The sequence below is a fragment of the Ascaphus truei genome, unplaced genomic scaffold, assembly GCF_040206685.1.
Source record: "Ascaphus truei isolate aAscTru1 unplaced genomic scaffold, aAscTru1.hap1 HAP1_SCAFFOLD_656, whole genome shotgun sequence".
Lineage (NCBI taxonomy): Eukaryota > Metazoa > Chordata > Amphibia > Anura > Ascaphidae > Ascaphus > Ascaphus truei.
Window position 1 is genome coordinate 99,150 of NW_027456989.1, and position 25,065 is coordinate 124,214.

Below are 25,065 nucleotides of genomic sequence, written 5' to 3' on the forward strand. Positions count from 1 at the left end.
CAGGGCAGGGAGACGCAGAGACGCAGGGCAGGGAGACGCAGGGCAGGGAGACGCAGAGACGCAGTGCAGGGAGACGCAGAGACACAGTGCCACGCAGTGCAGGGAGACGCAATGATGCAGTGCAGGGAGACACAGAGACGCAGTGCAGGGAGATGCAGACGGTGTGTAAGGTGTGTCAGTAGACAGGTAAGTGGGTGTAAGGTGTGTCTGCAGACAGGTAAGTGGGTGTAAGGTGTGTCTGCAGACAGGTAAGTGGGTGTAAGGTGTGTCTGCAGACAGGTAAGTGGGTGTAAGGTGTGTTTGCAGACAGGTACGTGTGTGTAAGGTGTGTCTGCAGACAGGTACGTGTGTGTAAGGTGTGTCTGCAGACAGGTAAGTGTGTGTAAGGTGTGTCTGCAGACAGGTACGTGTGAGTAAGGTGTGTCTGCAGACAGGTAAGTGTGTGTAAAGTGTGTCTGCAGACAGGTAAGTGTGAGTAAGGTGCGTCTGCAGACAGGTAAGTGTGTGTAAGGTGCGTCTGCAGACAGGTAAGTGTGAGTAAGGTGCGTCTGCAGACAGGTAAGTGTGTGTAAGGTGTGTCTGCAGACAGGTAAGTGTGAGTAAGGTGTGTCTGCAGACAGGTAAGTGTGAGTAAGGTGTGTCTGCAGACAGGTAAGTGTGAGTAAGGTGTGTCTGCAGACAGGTAAGTGTGAGTAAGGTGTGTCTGCAGACAGGTAAGTGTGTGTAAGGTGCGTCTGCAGACAGGTAAGTGTGAGTAAGGTGTGTCTGCAGACAGGTAAGTGTGTGTAAGGTGCGTCTGCAGACAGGTAAGTGTGAGTAAGGTGTGCGCTGTGCCTCACCTGTAGCAGATCCAGTTTCAGGGTAACCTCCGCCTGTGTGGACGAGCACAGCGCCCCGATCACTGTGCTCATATATTCATCTGAATCCACGGCAGACAGGTGCTCGAGGATACGCAGCGCGCACCTGCGGCAGCCCGCGTCATCCAGGAAGATCTTAATATAGGGGATCATCCCGTAGTCTTTTATAATGACTGCGAATCAGAGAGGACACAGGGTGTGTCACACGCTACTCGTCCACGCGTGGCAGTATTAGTGGTACTGTGTGAGTACCACTCCGTTATTTAAACACTACGGCACGATTTAGCGTTCACTCTTGGTGCCAAAAACCGCGTTGTCCTAACGAACACCACGCAGGACCGGCGCCGTTTCAGGAAACAGACCCCACATTTGCGTTTGGTGCAACGGGGACGCAAAGAACAGCTCTTCCAATATTACAGCGAGGTCGTAGGTCAGTGCCGGTGGCGAAGCGTCGCTCGTATGGCCGGGCGGAAACATGGCGTTTGTTCTGAATAATGACGTCAGCGATAATTGACAATGTCAGGGAGCCTCCCTGTAATCCAACATCGTGACGCAGGAAACAGGCAGCGAGCGCGGCGAGGAAATAAAACGCTCGTTTAACGCAGGAAACAGAAAAAATGCCAGTCCAGTGCGCAAAGCTGGCGAAATAAGCGCAAGTCTAACATCCGCTCGCTTCTTCTGCGGGTGTCGGTGTATTTCCCCAAACGCGAGCATTGCCAGGTGGCGCTCGCGTGGGAAAATTGCAGCCGTGGCGTCCAAATAAAAGTGCCGGAAATGGCGAGTTTTTTATAGAGGGGCAAAGTGTAATCCCGATACCAGCGGGGGCAAAATAAAGAAACGCAAGAACAGCCGTTAATCGAACACTAAATTGGCGGCCGATATAAGACAGGTGCGATTTAATGTGTGTACGCCAGGGAGGACTCAAGCGCCACCAACAGGTCAGGTTTTCAAGATATCCCTGCTTCAGCACAGGTGGCTCAATCAGTCCCTGCTTCAGCACAGGTAGCTCAATCAGTGGCTCAGTCTTCGACTGAGCCACTGATTGAGCCACCTGTGCTGAAGCAGGGATATCCTGAAAACCTGACCTGTTGGTGGCCCTTGCTGCCTGGGGCTGCCCACCCCTGTATTAGAGCGTACATATTGTATCCCTTTCTATGTTTCCACGAGCTTTGACCGTTTGTTATAATCCGTCACTTTGACCCCAGGTCACAGGCCGGTCCGGCAGAACGGTCACACGCTGCTCCGTGTCACCATTCAGTCTCATACCAAACCGCAGGACCCTCTCAGCAGAGAGCAGGTCCCCCCCACCCATCCGAAGGTCTCAGCCCACATCTGCCCAGGGTCTCCTCTTACCCACGTTTCGGACAGACGCCTGCAGCAAAACTTCCACGGTCTGCAGCCTCCCGATGGTCAGCTCTCGCTCACACTCCCCCCCCGCTCCGGAGAGTGCGGTCCCACCTGTAAGACATGTCCCGGGGAGAGGGTGAGAAACCCGGGGATAAGGAGAGAGCGAGAAACCCGGGGATAAGGAGAGAGCGAGAAACCCGAGATAAGGAGAGAGAGAGAAACCCGGGATAAGGAGAGAGCGAGAAACCCGGGGTAAGGAGAGAGCGAGAAACCCGGGGATAATGAGAGAGCGAGAAACCCGGGGATAATGAGAGAGCGAGAAACCCCGGGATAAGGAGAGAGCGAGAAACCCGGGGATAAGGAGAGAGCGAGAAACCCGAGATAAGGAGAGAGCGAGAAACCCGGGGATAAGGAGAGAGCGAGAAACCCGGGGATAAGGAGAGAGCGAGAAACCCCGGGATAAAGAGAGAGCGAGAAACCCCGAGATAAGGAGAGAGCGAGAAACCCGGGATAAGGAGAGAGCGAGAAACCCGGGATAAGGAGAGAGCGAGAAACCCGGGGGATAAGGAGAGAGCGAGAAACCCGGGATAAGGAGAGAGCGAGAAACCCGGGATAAGGAGAGAGCGAGAAACCCGGGGGATAAGGAGAGAGCGAGAAACCCGGGGGATAAGGAGAGAGCGAGAAACCCGGGGATAAGGAGAGAGTGAGAAACCCGGGGATAAGGAGAGAGCGAGAAACCTGGGGATAAGGAGAGAGCGAGAAGCCCGGGATAAGGAGAGAGCGCCGATTAATAGGAGAGTATTATAAAAGGGACTAATCGAACTGAGGCACATATACTTTTTCTTCCGGTCAGCTAAATCCACCAGTCTTCCCTGGCATTGACCTCTTGCCAAGGAGATCAGCTTCAGGTGCAGATCCACCAGGTTTCTCTGTGCCCAGGAGATCAGCTTCAGGTGCAGATCCACCAGGCTTCTCTGTGTCCAGGAGATCAGCTGCAGGTGCAGATCCACCAGGCTTCTCTGTGCCCAGGAGATCAGCTGCAGGTGCAGATCCACCAGGCTTCTCTGTGCCCAGGAGATCAGCTGCAGGTGCAGATCCACCAGGCTTCTCTGTGCCCAAGAGATCAGCTTCAGGTGTAGATCCACCAGGTTTCTCTGTGCCCAGGAGATCAGCTTCAGGTGCAGATCCACCAGGCTTCTCTGTGCCCAGGAGACCAGCTTCAGGTGCAGATCCACCAGGTTTCTCTGTGCCCAGGAGATCAGCTTCAGGTGCAGATCCACCAGACTTCTCTGTGCCCAGGAGATCAGCTGCAGGTGCAGATCCACCGGGCTTCTCTGTGCCCAGGAGATCAGCTGCAGGTGCAGATCCACCAGGCTTCTCTGTGCCCAGGAGATCAGCTTCAGGTGCAGATCCACCAGGCTTCTCTGTGCCCAGGAGATCAGCTGCAGGTGCAGATCCACCAGGCTTCTCTGTGCCCAAGAGATCAGCTTCAGGCGCAGATCCACCAGGCTTCTCTGTGCCCAAGAGATCAGCTTCAGGTGTAGATCCACCAGGGTTCTCTGTGCCCAGGAGATCAGCTGCAGGTGCAGATCCACCAGGCTTCTCTGTGCCCAGGAGATCAACTGCAGGTGTAGATCCACCAGGCTTCTCTGTGCCCAGGAGATCAGCTGCAGGTGCAGATCCACCAGGCTTCTCTGTGCCCAGGAGATCAGCTTCAAGTGCAGATCCACCAGGCTTCTCTGTGCCCAGGAGATCAGCTTCAGGTGCAGATCCACCAGTCTTCTCTGTGCCCAGGAGATCAGCTTCAGGTGCAGATCCACCAGGCTACTCTGTGCCCAGGAGATCAGCTGCAGGTGCAGATCCACCAGGCTTCTCTGTGCCCAGGAGATCAGCTGCAGGTGCAGATCCACCAGGCTTCTCTGTGCGCAGGAGATCAGCTACAGGTGCAGATCCACCAGGCTTCTCTGTGCACAGGAGATCAGCTTCAGGTGCAGATCCACCAGGCTTCTCTGTGCCCAAGAGATCAGCTGCAGGTGCAGATCCACCAGGCTTCTCTGTGCCCAGGAGATCAGGTGCAGATCCACCAGGCTTTTCTGTGCCCAGGAGATCAGCTTCAGGTGCAGATCCATCAGGCTTCTCTGTGCCGAGGAGATCAGGTGCAGATCCACCAGGCTTCTCTGTGCCCAGGAGATCAGCTTCAGGTGCAGATCCACCAGTCTTCTCTGTGCCCAGGAGATCAGCTTCAGGTGCAGATCCACCAGGCTTCTCTGTGCCCAGGAGATCAGGTGCAGATCCACCAGGCTTCTCTGTGCCCAGGAGATCAGCTTCAGGTGCAGATCCACCAGGCTTCTCTGTGCCCAGGAGATCAGCTTCAGGTGCAGATCCACCAGGCTTCTCTGTGCCCAGGAGATCAGATTCAGGTGCAGATCCACCAGGCTTCTCTGTGCCCAGGTGATCAGCTGCAGGTGCAGATCCACCAGGCTTCTCTGTGCACAGGAGATCAGCTGCAGGTGCAGATCCACCAGGCTTCTCTGTGCCCAGGAGATCAGCTTCAGGTGCAGATCCACCAGGCATCTCTGTGCCCAGGAGATCAGCTTCAGGTGCAGATCCACCAGGCTTCTCTGTGCCCAGGAGATTAGGGTGCAGGTGCAGATCCACCAGGCTTCTCTGTGCCCAGGAGATCAGCTTCAGGTGCAGATCCACCAGGCTTCTCTGTGCCCAGGAGATCAGCTGCAGGTGCAGATCCATCCGCCTTCTCTGTGCCCAGGAGATCAGCTGCAGGTGCAGATCCACCAAGCTTCTCTGTGCCCAGGAGATCATCTGCAGGTGCAGATACACCAGGCTTCTCTGTGCCCAGGAGATCATCTTCAGGTGCAGATCCACCAGGCTTCTCTGTGCGTAGGAGATCATCTTCAGGTGCAGATCCACCAGGCTTCTCTGTGCCCAGGAGATCATCTTCAGGTGCAGATCCACCAGGCTTCTCTGTGCCAGGAGATCATCTTCAGGTGCAGATCCACCAGGCTTCTCTGTGCCAGGAGATCAGCTTCAGGTGCAGATCCACCAGGCTTCTCTGTGCCCAGGAGATCAGCTGCAGGTGCAGATCCACCAGGCTTCTCTGTGCCCAGGAGATCAGCTTCAGGTGCAGATCCACCAGGCTTCTCTGTGCCCAGGAGATCAGCTGCAGGTGCAGATCCACCAGGCTTCTCTGTGCCCAGGAGATCAGCTGCAGGTGCATATCCACCAGGCGTCTCTGTGCCCAGGAGATCAGCTTCAGGTGCAGATCCACCAGGCTTCTCTGTGCCCAGGAGATCAGCTTCAGGTGCAGATCCACCAGGCTTCTCTGTGCACAGGAGATCAGCTGCAGGTGCAGATCCACCAGGCTTCTCTGTGTCCAAGAGATCAGCTGCAGGTGCAGATCCACCAGGCTTCTCTGTGCACAGGAGATCAGCTTCAGGTGCAGATCCACCAGGCTTCTCTGTGCCCAAGAGATCAGCTGCAGGTGCAGATCCACCAGGCTTCTCTGTGCCCAGGAGATCAGGTGCAGATCCACCAGGCTTCTCTGTGCCCAGGAGATCAGCTTCAGGTGCAGATCCACCAGGCTTTTCTGTGCCCAGGAGATCAGCTTCAGGTGCAGATCCATCAGGCTTCTCTGTGCCGAGGAGATCAGGTGCAGATCCACCAGGCTTCTCTGTGCCCAGGAGATCAGCTTCAGGTGCAGATCCACCAGTCTTCTCTGTGCCCAGGAGATCAGCTTCAGGTGCAGATCCACCAGGCTTCTCTGTGCCCAGGAGATCAGGTGCAGATCCACCAGGCTTCTCTGTGCCCAGGAGATCAGCTTCAGGTGCAGATCCACCAGGCTTCTCTGTGCCCAGGAGATCAGCTTCAGGTGCAGATCCACCAGGCTTCACTGTGCCCAGGAGATCAGCTTCAGGTGCAGATCCACCAGGCTTCTCTGTGCCCAGGAGATCAGCTTCAGGTGCAGATCCACCAGGCTTCTCTGTGCCCAGGAGATCAGCTGCAGGTGCAGATCCACCAGGCTTCTCTGTGCACAGGAGATCAGATTCAGGTGCAGATCCACCAGGCTTCTCTGTGCCCAGGTGATCAGCTACAGGTGCAGATCCACCAGGCTTCTCTGTGCACAGGAGATCAGATTCAGGTGCAGATCCACCAGGCTTCTCTGTGTCCAAGAGATCAGCTGCAGGTGCAGATCCACCAGGCTTCTCTGTGCCCAGGAGATCAGCTTCAGGTGCAGATCCACCAGGCATCTCTGTGCCCAGGAGATCAGCTTCAGGTGCAGATCCACCAGGCTTCTCTGTGCCCAGGAGATTAGGGTGCAGGTGCAGATCCACCAGGCTTCTCTGTGCCCAGGAGATCAGCTTCAGGTGCAGATCCACCAGGCTTCTCTGTGCCCAGGAGATCAGCTGCAGGTGCAGATCCACCCGCCTTCTCTGTGCCCAGGAGATCAGCTGCAGGTGCAGATCCACCAAGCTTCTCTGTGCCCAGGAGATCATCTGCAGGTGCAGATCCACCAGGCTTCTCTGTGCCCAGGAGATCATCTTCAGGTGCAGATCCACCAGGCTTCTCTGTGCGTAGGATATCATCTTCAGGTGCAGATCCACCAGGCTTCTCTGTGCCCAGGAGATCATCTTCAGGTGCAGATCCACCCGCCTTCTCTGTGCCCAGGAGATCAGCTGCAGGTGCAGATCCACCAAGCTTCTCTGTGCCCAGGAGATCATCTGCAGGTGCAGATCCACCAGGCTTCTCTGTGCCAGGAGATCAGCTTCAGGTGCAGATCCACCAGGCGTCTCTGTGCCCAGGAGATCAGCTTCAGGTGCAGATCCACCAGGCTTCTCTGTGCCCAGGAGATCAGCTGCAGGTGCAGATCCACCAGGCTTCTCTGTGCCCAGGAGATCAGCTTCAGGTGCAGATCCACCAGGCTTCTCTGTGCCCAGGAGATCAGCTGCAGGTGCATATCCACCAGGCGTCTCTGTGCCCAGGAGATCAGCTTCAGGTGCAGATCCACCAGGCGTCTCTGTGCCAGGAGATCAGCTTCAGGTGCAGATCCACCAGGCGTCTCTGTGCCCAGGAGATCAGCTTCAGGTGCATATCCACCAGGCTTCTCTGTGCCAGGAGATCAGCTTCAGGTGCAGATCCACCAGGCGTCTCTGTGCCCAGGAGATCAGCTTCAGGTGCAGATCCACCAGGCTTCTCTGTGCGCAGGAGATCAGCTGCAGGTGCAGATCCACCAGGCTTCTCTGTGCCCAGGAGATCAGCTGCAGGTGCAGATCCACCAGGCTTCTCTGTGCCCAGGAGATCAGCTGCAGGTGCAGATCCACCCAGCTTCTCTGTGCCCAGGAGATCAGCTGCAGGTGCAGATCCACCCGGCTTCTCTTTGCCCAGGAGATCAGCTTCAGGTGCAGATCCACCAGGCTTCTCTGTGCCCCTGAGATCAGCTTCAGGTGCAGATCCACCAGGCTTCTCTGTGCCCAGGAGATCAGCTGCAGGTGCAGATCCACCCGGCTTCTCTGTGCCCAGGAGATCAGCTTCGGGAGTGAGAAACTCGGACAACAAGTCTCAAACATTTGATGCATCAGACGATGTATCCAGAGCATCAGGAGCATTTTACAGCATCATGGTACATGGGGGGCAGCGTATCTCAGTAAAAACACCTTTGAAGCTGGGTGACCTTGTCCATATTCCCATCGTCAGCTTCTTGTGACCCTGGCCAAGTTACTTTGAGCCATTTTTACTAAGCGGTGCTATTGTATAATACACTTCCCAGCGCTGGACGATACATAATTCCCTTCAAAGAGCTATAAGGGATCTTCTAGGATAGCACCACTTAGTAAATATTCGCCTTCCACTCCCCAGCAAAATGAGATTGTAAGCTCTTGAGGGCAGGGATACATGCGTCGTGCAGTGCTGTGTACATGGTCAGCGCTATATAAGAAATATTGTTCATATTAATACTATTATAATATGTGTTTTGCTTATCTGAAGACCCCCTGCACCCACCTGCTCTCCTCACCACCCACCTGCCCCCCTGAACCCACCTGCATTCCCTGCACCCACCTGCTCTCCTCACCACCCAGCTGCCCCCCCTGCACCCACCTGCATCCCCTGCACCCAGCTGCTCTCCTCAGCACCCACCTGCACCCACCTGCTCTCCTCAGCACCCACCTGCACCCCCTGCACCCACCTGCTCTCCTCAGCACCCACCTGCATCCCCTGCACCCACCTGCATCCCCTGCACCCACCTGCACCCACCTGCTCTCCTGAGCACCCACCTGCACCCCCTGCACCCACCTGCTCTCCTGAGCACCCACCTGCACCCACCTGCTCTCCTCAGCACCCACCTGCACCCACCTGCACCCCCTGCACCCACCTGCACCCCCTGCACCCACCTGCTCTCCTCAGCACCCACCTGCATCCCCTGCACCCACCTGCATCCCCTGCACCCACCTGCACCCACCTGGACCCCTTGCACCCACCTGCTCTCCTGAGCACCCACCTGCACCCACCTGCTCTCCTGAGCACCCACCTGCACCACCTGCACCCACCTGCTCTCCTCAGCACCCACCTGCACCCCCTGCACCCACCTGCACCCCCTGTACCCACCTGCTCTCCTCAGCACCCACCTGCTCTCCTCAGCACCCACCTGCACCCCCTGCACCCACCTGCACCCCCTGCACCCACCTGCTCTCCTCAGCACCCACCTGCACCCCCTGCACCCACCTGCTCTCCTCAGCACCCACCTGCACCCCCTGCACCCACCTGCACCCACCTGCTCTCCTCAGCACCCACCTGCACCCCCTGCACCCACCTGCTCGCCTCAGGACCTTGGCGTGATTCCTCAGCTGGGTGAGGAGCAGGCCGAGGAGCCCCGAATCTCGGAAGAGATCACTGAACAGAGAGCAGAGAGGAGTAATACTCTGCAGCAGGCTCAGCGCAGCCAGCGTGCACGAGGGGTTCTGGTTCTGCTTGATCAGCTCCTGGACCTTTTGTAGGGTCTGGTGGGGGATGTAGGACAGCTCAGAAACCACAAACTGGATCAGCTGGAAGAACTGGAGCTGGACCGGCGGAGGCTTGAGGGGCAGGATCTCCACGAACTGGGAGACGGGCTGCAGGCTCCACTCCAGCAGGAAGAAGTTACTGGGCTCCAGGGCCCACAGGTACTGCATGGCGGACAGGACCTTGCTGCAGAGACCCGGGTCCGCGCTGCTCTGGAACACGCCTTGTAGCACCTGGAACGCCTGCAGGTTCTTCACGGTCTTACCTGAGGAGCAGAAACAGCAGCAGCGCATTATTCCCGAGCGCTGATCCGGCTATCGGGAACTGTTAAACCCGCAGAGCATCGCTCCCTTAAAAACGGACCGGTTAGATCTGCAGAGTATCACTCCAGCAAAGCCTGACCTGTTAGACCTGTAGAGGATCTCTTTATCTTTACTGAATCATTTAACTCTGCAGAGTATCGCATAATCTTCTCCTAAGCCAGGGCTGTTAAACACGGGGAAGGAAATGGAAGCTTTAGAAAGACCGTGTGCCCGCTTCCATTCCTTTGCTCGAGTACCTTTGGGCTGTCTGGACCTCCCTGAACACAGCGCACCGGCAGATAAGTACCCCCCTCCAGCACCTACCAGCGGTGTGCATGTACCCCCCTCCAGCACCTACTAGCGGTGTGCATGTACCCCCCTCCAGCACCTACTAGCGGTGTGCATGTACCCCCCTCCAGCACCTACTAGCGGTGTGCATGTACCCCCCTCCAGCACCTACTAGCGGTGTGCATGTACCCCCCTTCAGCACCTACTAGCGGTGTGCATGTACCCCCCTTCAGCACCTACTAGCGGTGTGCATGTACCCCCTCCAGCACCTACTAGCGGTGTGCATGTACCCCCCTCCAGCACCTACTAGCGGTGTGCATGTACCCCCCTCCAGCACCTACTAGCGGTGTGCATGTACCCCCCTCCAGCACCTACTAGCGGTGTGCATGTACCCCCCTCCAGCACCTACTAGCGGTGTGCATGTACCCCCCTCCAGCACCTACTAGCGGTGTGCATGTACCCCCCTCCAGCACCTACTAGCGGTGTGCATGTACCCCCCTCCAGCACCTACTAGCGGTGTGATGTACCCCCCTCCAGCACCTACTAGCGGTGTGCATGTACCCCCCTCCAGCACTTACTAGCGGTGTGCATGTACCCCCCTCCAGCACCTACTAGCGGTGTGCATGTACCCCCCTCCAGCACCTACTAGCGGTGTGCATGTACCCCCCTCCAGCACCTACTAGCGGTGTGATGTACCCCCCTCCAGCACCTACTAGCGGTGTGCATGTACCCCCCTCCAGCACCTACTAGCGGAGTGCATGTACCCCCCTCCAGCACCTACTAGCGGTGTGCATGTACCCCCCTCCAGCACCTACTAGCGGTGTGCATGTACCCCCCTCCAGCACCTACTAGCGGAGTGCATGTACCCCCCTCCAGCACCTACTAGCGGTGTGCATGTACCCCCCTCCAGCACCTACTAGCGGAGTGCATGTACTTCTATATATGACTGTTACACACGGGGCCCACACCCGCTCAGCGGAGTTGCAGACAGGCGCTGCGCTGGAACCCTGCAGGGTGACTCCATCCGCCCAATCGCCCTCACGCCCAATCTCTCCGATCGGCCCCACGCCCGATCAGAGGATAGAGAGAGAGGTGTGATGGGGAGAGCGCGAGAGAGAGAGAGCGAGGATAGGGACAGAGGTGTGATGGGGAAAGAGCGAGAGAGAGCGAGGATAGAGAGAGAGGTGTGATGGGGAGAGCGAGAGAGAGCGAGAGAGAGCGAGGATAGAGAGAGAGGTGTGATGGGGAGAGAGCGAGAGAGAGCGAGGATAGAGAGAGAGGTGTGATGGGGAGAGCGCGAGAGAGAGAGAGGATAGGGAGAGAGGTGTGATGGGGAGAGCGAGAGAGAGCGAGGAAAGAGAGAGCGAGAGAGAGCGAGGATAGAGAGAGAGGTGTGATGGGGAGAGAGCGAGAGAGAGCGAGGAAAGAGAGAGAGGTGTGATGGGGAGAGAGAGAGAGCGAGGATAGAGAGAGAGGTGTGATGGGGAGAGAGCGAGAGAGAGCGAGGAAAGAGAGAGAGGTGTGATGGGGAGAGAGCGAGAGAGAGCGAGGAAAGAGAGAGAGGTGTGATGGGGAGAGAGCGAGAGAGAGCGAGGATAGAGAGAGAGGTGTGATGGGAGAGAGCGAGAGAGAGCGAGGATAGAGAGAGAGGTGTGATGGGGAGAGAGCGAGAGAGAGCGAGGATAGAGAGAGAGGTGTGATGGGGAGAGCGCGAGAGAGAGAGGATAGGGAAAGAGGTGTGATGGGGAGAGAGCGAGAGAGAGCGAGGATAGAGAGAGAGGTGTGATGGGGAGAGCGCGAGAGAGAGCGAGGATAGGGAGAGAGGTGTGATGGGGAGAGCGCGAGAGAGAGCGAGGATAGGGAGAGAGGTGTGATGGGGAGAGCGCGAGAGAGAGCGAGGATAAGGAGAGCAAGAGAGAGAGAGCGAGAGAGAGCGAGAGAGAGTGCGAGAGAGCGAGAGAGAGTGCGAGAGAGCGTGAGAAGGAGGATAGAGAGAGAGGAGGATAGGGAGAGAGGGAGAGAGGGAGAGCGCGAGCGAGAGAGAATGAAGGAGGATAGGGGGAGAGAGTGCGAGAGAGAGCGCGAGAGAGAGCGCGAGAGAGAGCGCGAGAGAGCGCGAGAGAGAGCGCGAGAGAGAGCGCGAGAGAGAGCGCGAGAGAGAGCGTGAGAGAGAGCGCAAGAGAGAGCGTGAGAGAGAGCGCAAGAGAGAGCGCGAAGGAAGGAGGATAGGGAGAGAGGGAGAGAGCGAGGATAGGGAGAGAGGGAGAGGGAGAGAGAGACGGGGCTGGGGGGAGAGAGACGGGGCTGGGGGGAGAGAGACGGGGCTGGGGGGAGAGAGACGGGGCTGGGGGGAGAGAGACGGGGCTGGGGGGAGAGAGACGGGGCTGGGGGGAGAGAGACGGGGCTGGGGGGAGAGAGACGGGGCTGGGGGGAGAGAGACGGGGCTGGGGGGAGAGAGACGGGGCTGGGGGGAAAGAGACGGGGCTGGGGGGGAGAGAGACGGGGCTGGGGGGAGAGAGACGGGGCTGGGGGGAGAGAGACGGGGCTGGGGGGAGAGAGACGGGGCTGGGGGGAGAGAGACGGGGCTGGGGGGAGAGAGACGGGGCTGGGGGGAGAGAGACGGGGCTGGGGGGAGAGAGACGGGGCTGGGGGGAGAGAGACGGGGCTGGGGGGAGAGAGACGGGGCTGGGGGGAGAGAGACGGGGCTGGGGGGAGAGAGACGGGGCTGGGGGGAGAGAGAAGGGGCTGGGGGGAGAGAGAAGGGGCTGGGGGGAGAGAGACGGGGATGGGGGGAGAGAGACGGGGATGGGGGGAGAGAGACGGGGATGGGGGGAGAGAGACGGGGCTGGGGGGAGAGAGACGGGGATGGGGGAGAGAGACGGGGATGGGGGGAGAGAGACGGGATGAGAGAGAGACAGGGATGGGGGGAGAGAGACGGGATGGGAAGAGGGGGATGGGGAGAGAGACGGGATGGGGAGAGAGACGGGGATGGGGGGAGAGAGAGACGGGATGGGGGGAGAGAGACAGGGATGGGGGGAGAGAGAGACGGGGATGGGGGGAGAGAGACGGGGATGGGGAGAGAGAGACGGGGATGGGGGGAGAGAGACGGGGATGGGGGGAGAGAGAGACGGGGATGGGGCGAGACAGACGGGGATGGGGAGAGAGAGACGGGGATGGGGAGAGAGAGACGGGGATGGGGGGAGAGAGAGACGGGGATGGGGGGAGAGAGAGACGGGGATGGGGGGAGAGAGAGACGGGGATGGGGGGAGAGAGACGGGGATGGGGAGAGAGAGACGGGGATGGGGAGAGAGAGACGGGGATGGGGAGAGAGAGACGGGGATGGGGAGAGAGAGACGGGGATGGGGAGAGAGAGACGGGGATGGGGGGAAGAGAGACGGGGCTGGGGGGAGAGAGACGGGATGGGGAGAGAGAGACGGGGCTGGGGGGAGAGAGACGGGGCTGGGGGGAGAGATACGGGGATGGGGAGAGAGATACGGGGATGGGGGGAAGAGAGACGGGGATGGGGGAAGAGAGACGGGGATGGGGGAAGAGAGACGGGGATGGGGGAAGAGAGACGGGGATGGGGGAAGAGAGGGGGATGGGGAGATGGGAGAGAGATGGAATGGGGAGAAAGAGAGACGAGGAGGGGGGGATGGGGAGGTGGGAGGGAGATACCGGCAACATTTACATATTTTTAAAAAGGAAAGCTCAAGATAAAAGTAAGTCAGTAGTTATAGTGACTATTTAATGTTTCCTAGTGCGGCCGAGTCTTGCAGTTATACTAAGAATTGTCCCCTAAGTTATTCTGAGTTTGACAGGTCTGCTGTAAGCCGACACCCTGTATCCCTTCATACCTGGGTGCTGCCGACACCCTGTATCCCGTCCTACCTGGGTGCTGCTGCCGACACCCTGTATCCCGTCCTACCTGGGTGCTGCTGCCGACACCCTGTATCCCTTCATACCTGGGTGCTGCTGCTGACACCCTGTATCCCTTCATACCTGGGTGCTGCTGCTGACACCCTGTATCCCTTCATACCTGGGTGCTGCCGACACCCTGTATCCCTTCATACCTGGGTGCTGACACCCTGTATCCCTTCATACCTGGGTGCTGCTGCTGACACCCTGTGTCCCTTCATACCTGGGTGCTGCCGACACCCTGTATCCCTTCATACCTGGGTGCTGCTGCCGACACCCTGTATCCCTTCATACCTGGGTGCTGCTGCCGACACCCTGTATCCCTTCATTCCTGGGTGCTGCTGCTGACACCCTGTATCCCTTCATACCTGGGTGCTGCTGCTGACACCCTGTATCCCTTCATACCTGGGTGCTGCTGCTGACACCCTGTATCCCTTCATACCTGGGTGCTGCTGCTGACACCCTGTATCCCTTCATACCTGGGTGCTGCTGACACCCTGTATCCCTTCATACCTGGGTGCTGCTGCTGACACCCTGTATCCCTTCATACCTGGGTGCTGCTGCTGACACCCTGTATCCCTTCATACCTGGGTGCTGCTGACACCCTGTATCCCTTCATACCTGGGTGCTGCTGCTGACACCCTGTATCCCTTCATACCTGGGTGCTGCTGACACCCTGTATCCCTTCATACCTGGGTGCTGCCGACACCCTGTATCCCTTCATACCTGGGTGCTGCCGACACCCTGTATCCCTTCATACCTGGATGCTGCTGACACCCTGTATCCCTTCATACCTGGATGCTGCTGACACCCTGTATCCCTTCATACCTGGGTGCTGCTGCTGACACCCTGTATCCCTTCATACCTGGGTGCTGCTGCTGACACCCTGTATCCCTTCATACCTGGGTGCTGCTGCTGACACCCTGTATCCCTTCATACCTGGGTGCTGCTGACACCCTGTATCCCTTCATACCTGGGTGCTGCCGACACCCTGTATCCCTTCATACCTGGGTGCTGCTGCTGACACCCTGTATCCCTTCATACCTGGGTGTCTCTGACACCCTGTATCCCTTCATACCTGGGTGCTGCTGCCGACACCCTGTATCCCTTCATACCTGGGTGCTGCAGACACCCTGTATCCCTTCATACCTGGGTGCTGCTGACACCCTGTATCCCTTCATACCTGGGTGCTGCTGCTGACACCCTGTATCCCTTCATACCTGGGTGCTGCTGCTGACACCCTGTATCCCTTCATACCTGGGTGCTGCTGACACCCTGTATCCCTTCATACCTGGGTGCTGCCGACACCCTGTATCCCTTCATACCTGGGTGCTGCTGCTGACACCCTGTATCCCTTCATACCTGGGTGTCTCTGACACCCTGTATCCCTTCATACCTGGGTGCTGCTGCCGACACCCTGTATCCCTTCATACCTGGGTGCTGCTGCTGACATCCTGTATCCCTTCATACCTGGGTGCTGCCGACACCCTGTATCCCTTCATACCTGGGTGCTGCTGCTGACACCGTATCCCTTCATACCTGGGTGCTGCTGCTGACACCCTGTATCCCTTCATACCTGGGTGCTGCTGCTGACACCCTGTATCCCTTCATACCTGGGTGCTGCTGCTGACACCCTGTATCCCTTCATACCTGGGTGCTGCTGCTGACACCCTGTATCCCTTCATACCTGGGTGCTGCTGCTGACACCCTGTATCCCTTCATACCTGGGTGCTGCTGCTGACACCCTGAATCCCTTCATACCTGGGTGCTGCTGCTGACACCCTGTATCCCTTCATACCTGGGTGCTGCTGACACCCTGTATCCCTTCATACCTGGGTGCTGCTGACACCCTGTATCCCTTCATACCTGGGTGCTGCTGCTGACACCCTGTATCCCTTCATACCTGGGTTTTGCTGCTGACACCCTGTATCCCTTCATACCTGGGTGCTGCTGCTGACACCCTGTATCCCTTCATACCTGGGTGCTGCTGCTGACACCCTGTATCCCTTCATACCTGGGTGCTGCTGCTGACACCCTGTATCCCTTCATACCTGGGTGCTGCTGCTGACACCCTGTATCCCTTCATACCTGGGTGCTGCTGACACCCTGTATCCCTTCATACCTGGGTGCTGCCGACACCCTGTATCCCTTCATACCTGGGTGCTGCTGCTGACACCCTGTATCCCTTCATACCTGGGTGCTGCTGACACCCTGTATCCCTTCATACCTGGGTGCTGCCGACACCCTGTATCCCTTCATACCTGGGTGCTGCTGCTGACACCCTGTATCCCTTCATACCTGGGTGCTGCTGCTGACACCCTGTATCCCTTCATACCTGAGTGCAGTAAACTGACACCCTGTATCCAACAAGGGGTTAAAAGAAATTGGCTCAGCCCAATCAGCATTGTACCTGAGCTGGGGGTCCGTCCGAAGCTGAAGCCGGGAAGCTGGGGGTGGGAAACATGGCCCGAAACTTTCACCTCCGATTTTCCACAAACCACGAGCGAGGAGAGTAACGTGAAGAGCTCGTCCAGGTGCGCCTCTCCCCCTCCTAACCCCGGAGTGCCCGCCTCACACCTGGGAAGAGAAGGGATGAGAGGAACGTGAAAAGCTCGTCCAGGTGCCTCTCCCCCTCCTAACCCCGGAGTGCCCACCTCACACCTGGGAAGAGAAGGGATGAGAGGAACGTGAAAAGCTCGTCCAGGTGCGCTTCTCCCCCTCCTAACCCCGGAGTGCCCGCCTCACACCTGGGAAGAGAAGGCATGAGAGGAACGTGAAAAGCTCGTCCAGGTGCCTCTCCCCCTCCTAACCCCGGAGTGCCCGCCTCACACCTGGGAAGAGAAGGCATGAGAGGAACGTGAAAAGCTCGTCCAGGTGCCTCTCCCCCTCCTAACCCCGGAGTGCCCGCCTCACACCTGGGAAGAGAAGGGATGAGAGTAACGTGAAGAGCTCGTCCAGGTGCCTCTCCCCCTCCTAACCCCGGAGTGCCCGCCTCACACCTGGGAAGAGAAGGGATGAGAGTAACGTGAAGAGCTCGTCCAGGTGCCTCTCTCCCCCTCCTAACCCCGGAGTGTCCGCCTCACACCTGGGAAGAGAAGGGATGAGAGGAACGTGAAAAGCTCGTCCAGGTGCGCTTCTCCCCCTCCTAACCCCGGAGTGCCCGCCTCACACCTGGGAAGAGAAGGCATGAGAGGAACGTGAAAAGCTCGTCCAGGTGCCTCTCCCCCTCCTAACCCCGGAGTGCCCGCCTCACACCTGGGAAGAGAAGGGATGAGAGGAACGTGAAAAGCTCGTCCAGGTGCGCTTCTCCCCCTCCTAACCCCGGAGTGCCCGCCTCACACCTGGGAAGAGAAGGCATGAGAGGAACGTGAAAAGCTCGTCCAGGTGCCTCTCCCCCTCCTAACCCCGGAGTGCCCGCCTCACACCTGGGAAGAGAAGGGATGAGAGGAACGTGAAAAGCTCGTCCAGGTGCCTCTCCCCCTCCTAACCCCGGAGTGCCCGCCTCACACCTGGGAAGAGAAGGGATGAGAGGAACGTGAAAAGCTCGTCCAGGTGCCTCTCCCCCTCCTAACCCCGGAGTGCCCGCCTCACACCTGGGAAGAGAAGGGATGAGAGGAACGTGAAAAGCTCGTCCAGGTGCCTCTCCCCCTCCTAACCCCGGAGTGCCAGCCTCACACCTGGGAAGGGAAGGCATGAGAGGAACGTGAAAAGCTCGTCCAGGTGCCTCTCCCCCTCCTAACCCCGGAGTGCCCGCCTCACACCTGGGAAGAGAAGGGATGAGAGGAACGTGAAAAGCTCGTCCAGGTGCGCCTCTCCCCCTCCTAACCCCGGAGTGCTCGCCTCACACCTGGGAAGAGAAGGGATGAGAGGAACGTGAAAAGCTCGTCCAGGTGCCTCTCCCCCTCCTAACCCCGGAGTGCCCGCCTCACACCTGGGAAGAGAAGGGATGAGAGGAACGTGAAAAGCTCTTCCAGGCGCCTCTCCCCCTCCTAACCCCGGAGTGCCCGCCTCACACCTGGGAAGAGAAGGCATGAGAGGAACGTGAAAAGCTCGTCCAGGTGCCTCTCCCCCTCCTAACCCCGGAGTGCCCGCCTCACACCTGGGAAGAGAAGGGATGAGAGGAACGTGAAAAGCTCGTCCAGGTGCCTCTCCCCCTCCTAACCCCGGAGTGCCCACCTCACACCTGGGAAGAGAAGGGATGAGAGGAACGTGAAAAGCTCGTCCAGGTGCCTCTCCCCCTCCTAACCCCGGAGTGCCCGCCTCACACCTGGGAAGAGAAGGCATGAGAGGAACGTGAAAAGCTCGTCCAGGTGCCTCTCCCCCTCCTAACCCCGGAGTGCCCGCCTCACACCTGGGAAGAGAAGGCATGAGAGGAACGTGAAAAGCTCGTCCAGGTGCCTCTCCCCCTCCTAACCCCGGAGTGCCCGCCTCACACCTGGGAAGAGAAGGGATGAGAGTAACGTGAAGAGCTCGTCCAGGTGCCTCTCCCCCTCCTAACCCCGGAGTGCCCGCCTCACACCTGGGAAGAGAAGGGATGAGAGTAACGTGAAGAGCTCGTCCAGGTGCCTCTCTCCCCCTCCTAACCCCGGAGTGTCCGCCTCACACCTGGGAAGAGAAGGGATGAGAGGAACGTGAAAAGCTCGTCCAGGTGCCTCTCCCCCTCCTAACCTCGGAGTGCCCGCCTCACACCTGGGAAGAGAAGGGATGAGAGTAACGTGAAGAGCTCGTCCAGGTGCCTCTCCCCCTCCTAACCCCGGAGTGCCCGCCTCACACCTGGGAAGAGAAGGTATGAGAGGAACGTGAAAAGCTTGTCCAGGTGCGCCTCTCCCCCTCCTAACCCCGGAGTGCCCGCCTCACACCTGGGAAGAGAAGGGATGAGAGGAACGTGAAGAGCTCGTCCAGGTGCCTCTCCCCCTCCTAACCCCGGAGTGCCCGCCTCACACCTGGGAAGAGAAGGGATGAGAGGAACGTGAAAAGCTCGTCCAGGTGCCTCTCCTCCCCCTCCTAACCCCAGAGTGCCCGCCTCACACCTGGGAAGAGAAGGGATGAGAGTAACGTGAAGAGCTCGTCCAGGTGCCTCTCCGCCTCCTAACCCCGGAGTGCCCGCCTCACACCTGGGAAGAGAAGGTATGAGAGGAACGTGAAAAGCTTGTCCAGGTGTGCCTCTCCCCCTCCTAACCCCGGAGTACCCGCCTCACACCTGGGAAGAGAAGGGATGAGAGGAACGTGAAGAGCTCGTCCAGGTGCCTCTCCCCCTCCTAACCCCGGAGTGCCCGCCTCACACCTGGGAAGAGAAGGGATGAGAGGAACGTGAAGAGCTCGTCCAGGTGCCTCTCCCCCTCCTAACCCCGGAGTGCCCGCCTCACACCTGGGAAGAGAAGGGATGAGAGGAACGTGAAAAGCTCGTCCAGGTGCGCCTCTCCCCTTCCTAACCCCGGAGTGTCCGCCTCACACCTGGGAAGAGAAGGGATGAGAGGAACGTGAAAAGCTCGTCCAGGTGCCTCTCCCCCTCCTAACCCCGGAGTGCCCGCCTCACACCTGGGAAGAGAAGGGATGAGAGTAACGTGAAGAGCTCGTCCAGGTGCCTCTCCCCCTCCTAACCCCGGAGTGCCCGCCTCACACCTGGGAAGAGAAGGGATGAGAGGAACGTGAAAAGCTCTTCCAGGTGCCTCTCCCCCTCCTAACCCCGGAGTGCCCGCCTCACACCTGGGAAGAGAAGGCATGAGAGGAACGTGAAGAGCTCGTCCAGGTGCCTCTCCCCCTCCTAACCCCGGAGTGCCCGCCTCACACCTGGGAAGAGAAGGGATGAGAGGAACGTGAAAAGCTCGTCCAGGTGCCTCTCCCCCTCCTAACCCCGGAGTGCCCGCCTCACACCTGGGAAGAGAAGGCATGATAGGAACGTGAAGAGCTCGTCCAGGTGCCTCTCCTCCTCCTAACCCCGGAGTGTCCGCCTCACACCTGGGAAGAGAAGGTATGAGAGGAACGTGAAAAGCTCGTCCAGGTGCACCTCTCCCCCTCCTAACCCCGGAGTACCCGCCTCACACCTGGGAAGAGAAGGGATGAGAGGAACGTGAAGAGCTCGTCCAGGTGCCTCTCCCCCTCCTAACCCCGGAGTGCCCGCCTCACACCTGGGAAGAGAAGGTATGAGAGGAACGTGAAAAGCTCGTCCAGGTGCACCTCTCCCCCTCCTAACCCCGGAGTGTCCGCCTCACACCTGGGAAGAGAAGGAATGAGAGGAACGTGAAAAGCTCGTCCAGGTGCCTCTCCCCCTCCTAGCCCCGGAGTGCCCGCCTCACACCTGGGAAGAGAAGGGATGAGAGGAACGTGAAAAGCTCGTCCAGGTGCCTCTCCCCCTCCTAACCCCGGAGTACCCGCCTCACACCTGGGAAGAGAAGGGATGAGAGTAACGTGAAGAGCTCGTCCAGGTGCCTCTCCCCCTCCTAACCCCGGAGTGCCCGCCTCACACCTGCGAAGAGAAGGGATGAGAGGAACGTGAAAAGGTCGTCCAGGTGCCTCTCCCCCTCCTAACCCCGGAGTGCCTGCCTCACACCTGGGAAGAGAAGGCATGAGAGGAACGTGAAGAGCTCGTCCAGGTGCTTCTCCCCCTCCTAACCCCGGAGTGTCCACCTCACACCTGGGAAGAGAAGGGATGAGAGTAACGTGAAGAGCTTGTCCAGGTGCCTCTCCCCCTCCTAACCCCGGAGTGCCCGCCTCACACCTGGGAAGAGAAGGGATGAGAGGAACGTGAAAAGCTCGTCCAGGTGCCTCTCCCCCTCCTAACCCCGGAGTGCCCGCCTCACACCTGGGAAGAGAAGGCATGAGAGGAACGTGAAAAGCTCGTCCAGGTGCCTCTCCCCCTCCTAACCCCGGAGTGCCCGCCTCACACCTGGGAAGAGAAGGGATGAGAGGAACGTGAAAAGCTCGTCCAGGTGCCTCTCCCCCTCCTAACCCCGGAGTACCCGCCTCACACCTGGGAAGAGAAGGGATGAAAGTAACGTGAAGAGCTCGTCCAGGTGCCTCTCCCCCTCCTAACCCCGGAGTGCCCGCCTCACACCTGCGAAGAGAAGGGATGAGAGGAACGTGAAAAGGTCGTCCAGGTGCCTCTCCCCCTCCTAACCCCGGAGTGCCTGCCTCACACCTGGGAAGAGAAGGCATGAGAGGAACGTGAAGAGCTCGTCCAGGTGCTTCTCCCCCTCCTAACCCCGGAGTGTCCACCTCACACCTGGGAAGAGAAGGGATGAGAGTAACGTGAAGAGCTTGTCCAGGTGCCTCTCCCCCTCCTAACCCCGGAGTGCCCGCCTCACACCTGGGAAGAGAAGGGATGAGAGGAACGTGAAAAGCTCGTCCAGGTGCCTCTCCCCCTCCTAACCCCGGAGTGCCCGCCTCACACCTGGGAAGAGAAGGCATGAGAGGAACGTGAAAAGCTCGTCCAGGTGCCTCTCCCCCTCCTAACCCCGGAGTGCCCGCCTCACACCTGGGAAGAGAAGGCATGAGAGGAACGTGAAAAGCTCGTCCAGGTGCCTCTCCCCCTCCTAACCCCGGAGTGCCCGCCTCACACCTGGGAAGAGAAGGCATGAGAGGAACGTGAAAAGCTCGTCCAGGTGCCTCTCCCCCTCCTAACCCCGGAGTGCCCGCCTCACACCTGGGAAGAGAAGGCATGAGAGGAACGTGAAAAGCTCGTCCAGGTGCGCCTCTCCCCCTCCTAACCCCGGAGTGTCCGCCTCACACCTGGGAAGAGAAGGGATGAGAGGAACGTGAAGAGCTCGTCCAGGTGCCTCTCCCCCTCCTAACCCCGGAGTGCCCGCCTCACACCTGGGAAGAGAAGGGATGAGAGGAACGTGAAAAGCTCGTCCAGGTGCGCCTCTCCCCCTCCTAACCCCGGAGTGTCCGCCTCACACCTGGGAAGAGAAGGGATGAGAGGAACGTGAAAAGCTCGTCCAGGTGCCTCTCCCCCTCCTAACCCCGGAGTGCCCGCCTCACATCTGGGAAGAGAAGGCATGAAAGTAACGTGAAGAGCTCGTCCAGGTGCCTCTCCCCCTCCTAACCCCGGAGTGTCCGCCTCACACCTGGGAAGAGAAGGGATGAGAGGAACGTGAAAAGCTCGTCCAGGTGCCTCTCCCCCTCCTAACCCCGGAGTGCCCGCCTCACACCTGGGAAGAGAAGGGATGAGAGGAATGTGAAAAGCTTGTCCAGGTGCGCCTCTCCCCCTCCTAACCCCGGAGTGTCCGCCTCACACCTGGGAAGAGAAGGGATGAGAGTAACGTGAAGAGCTCGTCCAGGTGCCTCTCCCCCTCCTAACCCCGGAGTGCCAGCCTCACACCTGGGAAGGGAAGGCATGAGAGGAACGTGAAAAGCTCGTCCAGGTGCCTCTCCCGCTCCTAACCCCGGAGTGCCCGCCTCACACCTGGGAAGAGAAGGGATGAGAGTAACGTGAAGAGCTCGTCCAGGTGCCTCTCCCCCTCCTAACCCCGGAGTGTCCGCCTCACACCTGGGAAGAGAAGGGATGAGAGGAACGTGAAAAGCTCGTCCAGGTGCGCCTCTCCTCCTCCTAACCCCGGAGTACCCGCCTCACACCTGGGAAGAGAAGGGATGAGAGGAACGTGAAGAGCTCGTCCAGGTGCCTCTCCCCCTCCTAACCCCGGAGTGCCCGCCTCACACCTGGGAAGAGAAGGGATGAGAGGAACGTGAAAAGCTCGTCCAGGTGCGCCTCTCCCCCTCCTAACCCCGGAGTGTCCGCCTCACACCTGGGAAGAGAAGGTATGAGAGTAACGTGAAAAGCTCGTCCAGGTGCCTCTCCCCCTCCTAACCCCGGAGTGCCCGCCTCACACCTGGGAAGAGAAGGCATGAAAGTAACGTGAAGAGCTCGTCCAGGTGCCTCTCCCCCTCCTAACCCCGGAGTGCCCGCTTCACACCTGGGAAGAGAAGGGATGAGAGGAACGTGAAAAGCTCGTCCAGGTGCCTCTCCCCCTCCTAACCCCGGAGTGCCTGCCTCACACCTGGGAAGAGAAGGCATGAGAGGAACGTGAAGAGCTCGTCCAGGTGCTTCTCCCCCTCCTAACCCCGGAGTACCCGCCTCACACCTGGGAAGAGAAGGGATGAGAGGAACGTGAAAAGCTCGTCCAGGTGCCTCTCCCCCTCCTAACCCCGGAGTGCCCGCCTCACACCTGGGAAGAGAAGGCATGAGAGGAACGTGAAAAGCTCATCCAGGTGCCTCTCCCGCTCCTAACCTCGGAGTGTCCGCCTCACACCTGGGAAGAGAAGGCATGAGAGGAACGTGAAGAGCTCGTCCCGGTGCCTCTCCCCCTCCTAACCCCGGAGTGCCCGCCTCACACCTGGGAAGAGAAGGGGTGAGAGGAACGTGAAGAGCTCGTCCAGGTGTGCCTCTCCCCCTCCTAACCCCGGAGTACCCGCCTCACACCTGGGAAGAGAAGGTATGAGAGGAACGTGAAAAGCTCGTCCAGGTGCGCCTCTCCCCCTCCTAACCCCGGAGTACCCGCCTCACACCTGGGAAGAGAAGGAATGAGAGGAACATGAAAAGCTCGTCCAGGTGCCTCTCCCCCTCCTAACCCCGGAGTGCCAGCCTCACACCTGGGAAGAGAAGGCATGAGAGGAACGTGAAGAGCTCGTCCAGGTGCCTCTCCCCCTCCTAACCCCGGAGTACCCGCCTCACACCTGGGAAGAGAAGGGATGAGAGGAACGTGAAAAGCTCGTCCAGGTGCCTCTCCCCCTCCTAACCCCGGAGTGCCCGCCTCACACCTGGGAAGAGAAGGCATGAGAGGAACGTGAAGAGCTCGTCCAGGTGCCTCTCCCCCTCCTAACCCCGGAGTGCCCGCCTCACACCTGGGAAGAGAAGGGATGAGAGGAACGTGAAAAGCTCGTCCAGGTGCGCCTCTCCCCCTCCTAACCCCGGAGTGCCCGCCTCACACCTGGGAAGAGAAGGCATGAGAGGAACGTGAAGAGCTCGTCCAGGTGCCTCTCCCCCTCCTAACCCCGGAGTGCCCGCCTCACACCTGGGAAGAGAAGGGATGAGAGGAATGTGAAAAGCTCATCCAGGTGCCTCTCCCCCTCCTAACCCCGGAGTGCCCGCCTCACACCTGGGAAGAGAAGGGATGAGAGGAACGTGAAAAACTCGTCCAGGTGCCTCTCCCCCTCCTAACCCCGGAGTGCCCGCCTCACACCTGGGAAGAGAAGGCATGAGAGGAACGTGAAAAGCTCGTCCAGGTGCCTCTCCCGCTCCTAACCTCGGAGTGTCCGCCTCACACCTGGGAAGAGAAGGCATGAGAGGAACGTGAAGAGCTCGTCCCGGTGCCTCTCCCCCTCCTAACCCCGGAGTGCCCGCCTCACACCTGGGAAGAGAAGGGGTGAGAGGAACGTGAAGAGCTCATCCACGTGTGCCTCTCCCCCTCCTAACCCCCGGAGTGCCCGCCTCACACCTGGGAAGAGAAGGCATGAGAGGAACGTGAAGAGCTCGTCCAGGTGCCTCTCCCCCTCCTAACCCCGGAGTGCCCGCCTCACACCTGGGAAGAGAAGGCATGAGAGGAACGTGAAGAGCTCGTCCAGGTGCGCCTCTCCCCCTCCTAACCCCGGAGTGTCCGCCTCACACCTGGGAAGAGAAGGCATGAGAGGAACGTGAAGAGCTCGTCCAGGTGCCTCTCCCCCTCCTAACCCCGGAGTGCCCGCCTCACACCTGGGAAGAGAAGGGATGAGAGGAACGTGAAAAGCTCGTCCAGGTGCCTCTCCCCCTCCTAACCCCGGAGTGCCCGCCTCACACCTGGGAAGAGAAGGCATGAGAGGAACGTGAAGAGCTCGTCCAGGTGCCTCTCCCCCTCCTAACCCCGGAGTGCCCGCCTCACACCTGGGAAGAGAAGGGATGAGAGGAACGTGAAGAGCTCGTCCAGGTGCCTCTCCCCCTCCTAACCCCGGAGTGCCCGCCTCACACCTGGGAAGAGAAGGGATGAGAGGAACGTGAAAAGCTCGTCCAGGTGCCTCTCCCCCTCCTAACCCTGGAGTGCCCGCCTCACACCTGGGAAGAGAAGGCATGAGAGGAACGTGAAAAGCTCGTCCAGGTGCGCCTCTCCTCCTCCTAACCCCGGAGTACCCGCCTCACACCTGGGAAGAGAAGGCATGAGAGGAACATGAAGAGCTCGTCCATGTGCCTCTCCCCCTCCTAACCCCGGAGTGCCCGCCTCACACCTGGGAAGAGAAGGGATGAGAGGAACAGCTTCCGATGCCTCCGGGAAGCTCACACACCACTGTGGGGTCTAAAAGCCCCAGCCAAAGATCTCACAGCTGCAAAACGAGGGCGAGTGGATTGTGCCACATGTTACATTGTGTCTATTTACCTG

At 59.2% G+C, this 25,065-nt stretch overlaps 1 protein-coding gene across 1 annotated transcript in view; it reads right to left on the reverse strand.

The window, feature by feature from the left end:
- The window catches only part of LOC142485863 (WD repeat- and FYVE domain-containing protein 4-like), a gene marked incomplete at its 3' end in the record, with an annotated part of 167,128 nt that overhangs the window by 98,292 nt on the left and 43,771 nt on the right, over window positions 1-25,065 (reverse strand). The window contains exons 8-11 of the mRNA XM_075584575.1: window positions 16,131-16,297; window positions 9,028-9,480; window positions 2,211-2,315; window positions 840-1,030 (exon numbers count right to left, since the gene is read on the reverse strand). Coding sequence (XP_075440690.1) covers window positions 840-1,030; window positions 2,211-2,315; window positions 9,028-9,480; window positions 16,131-16,297 — 916 coding nt within the window. The remainder of the gene's footprint in view (window positions 1-839; window positions 1,031-2,210; window positions 2,316-9,027; window positions 9,481-16,130; window positions 16,298-25,065) is intronic.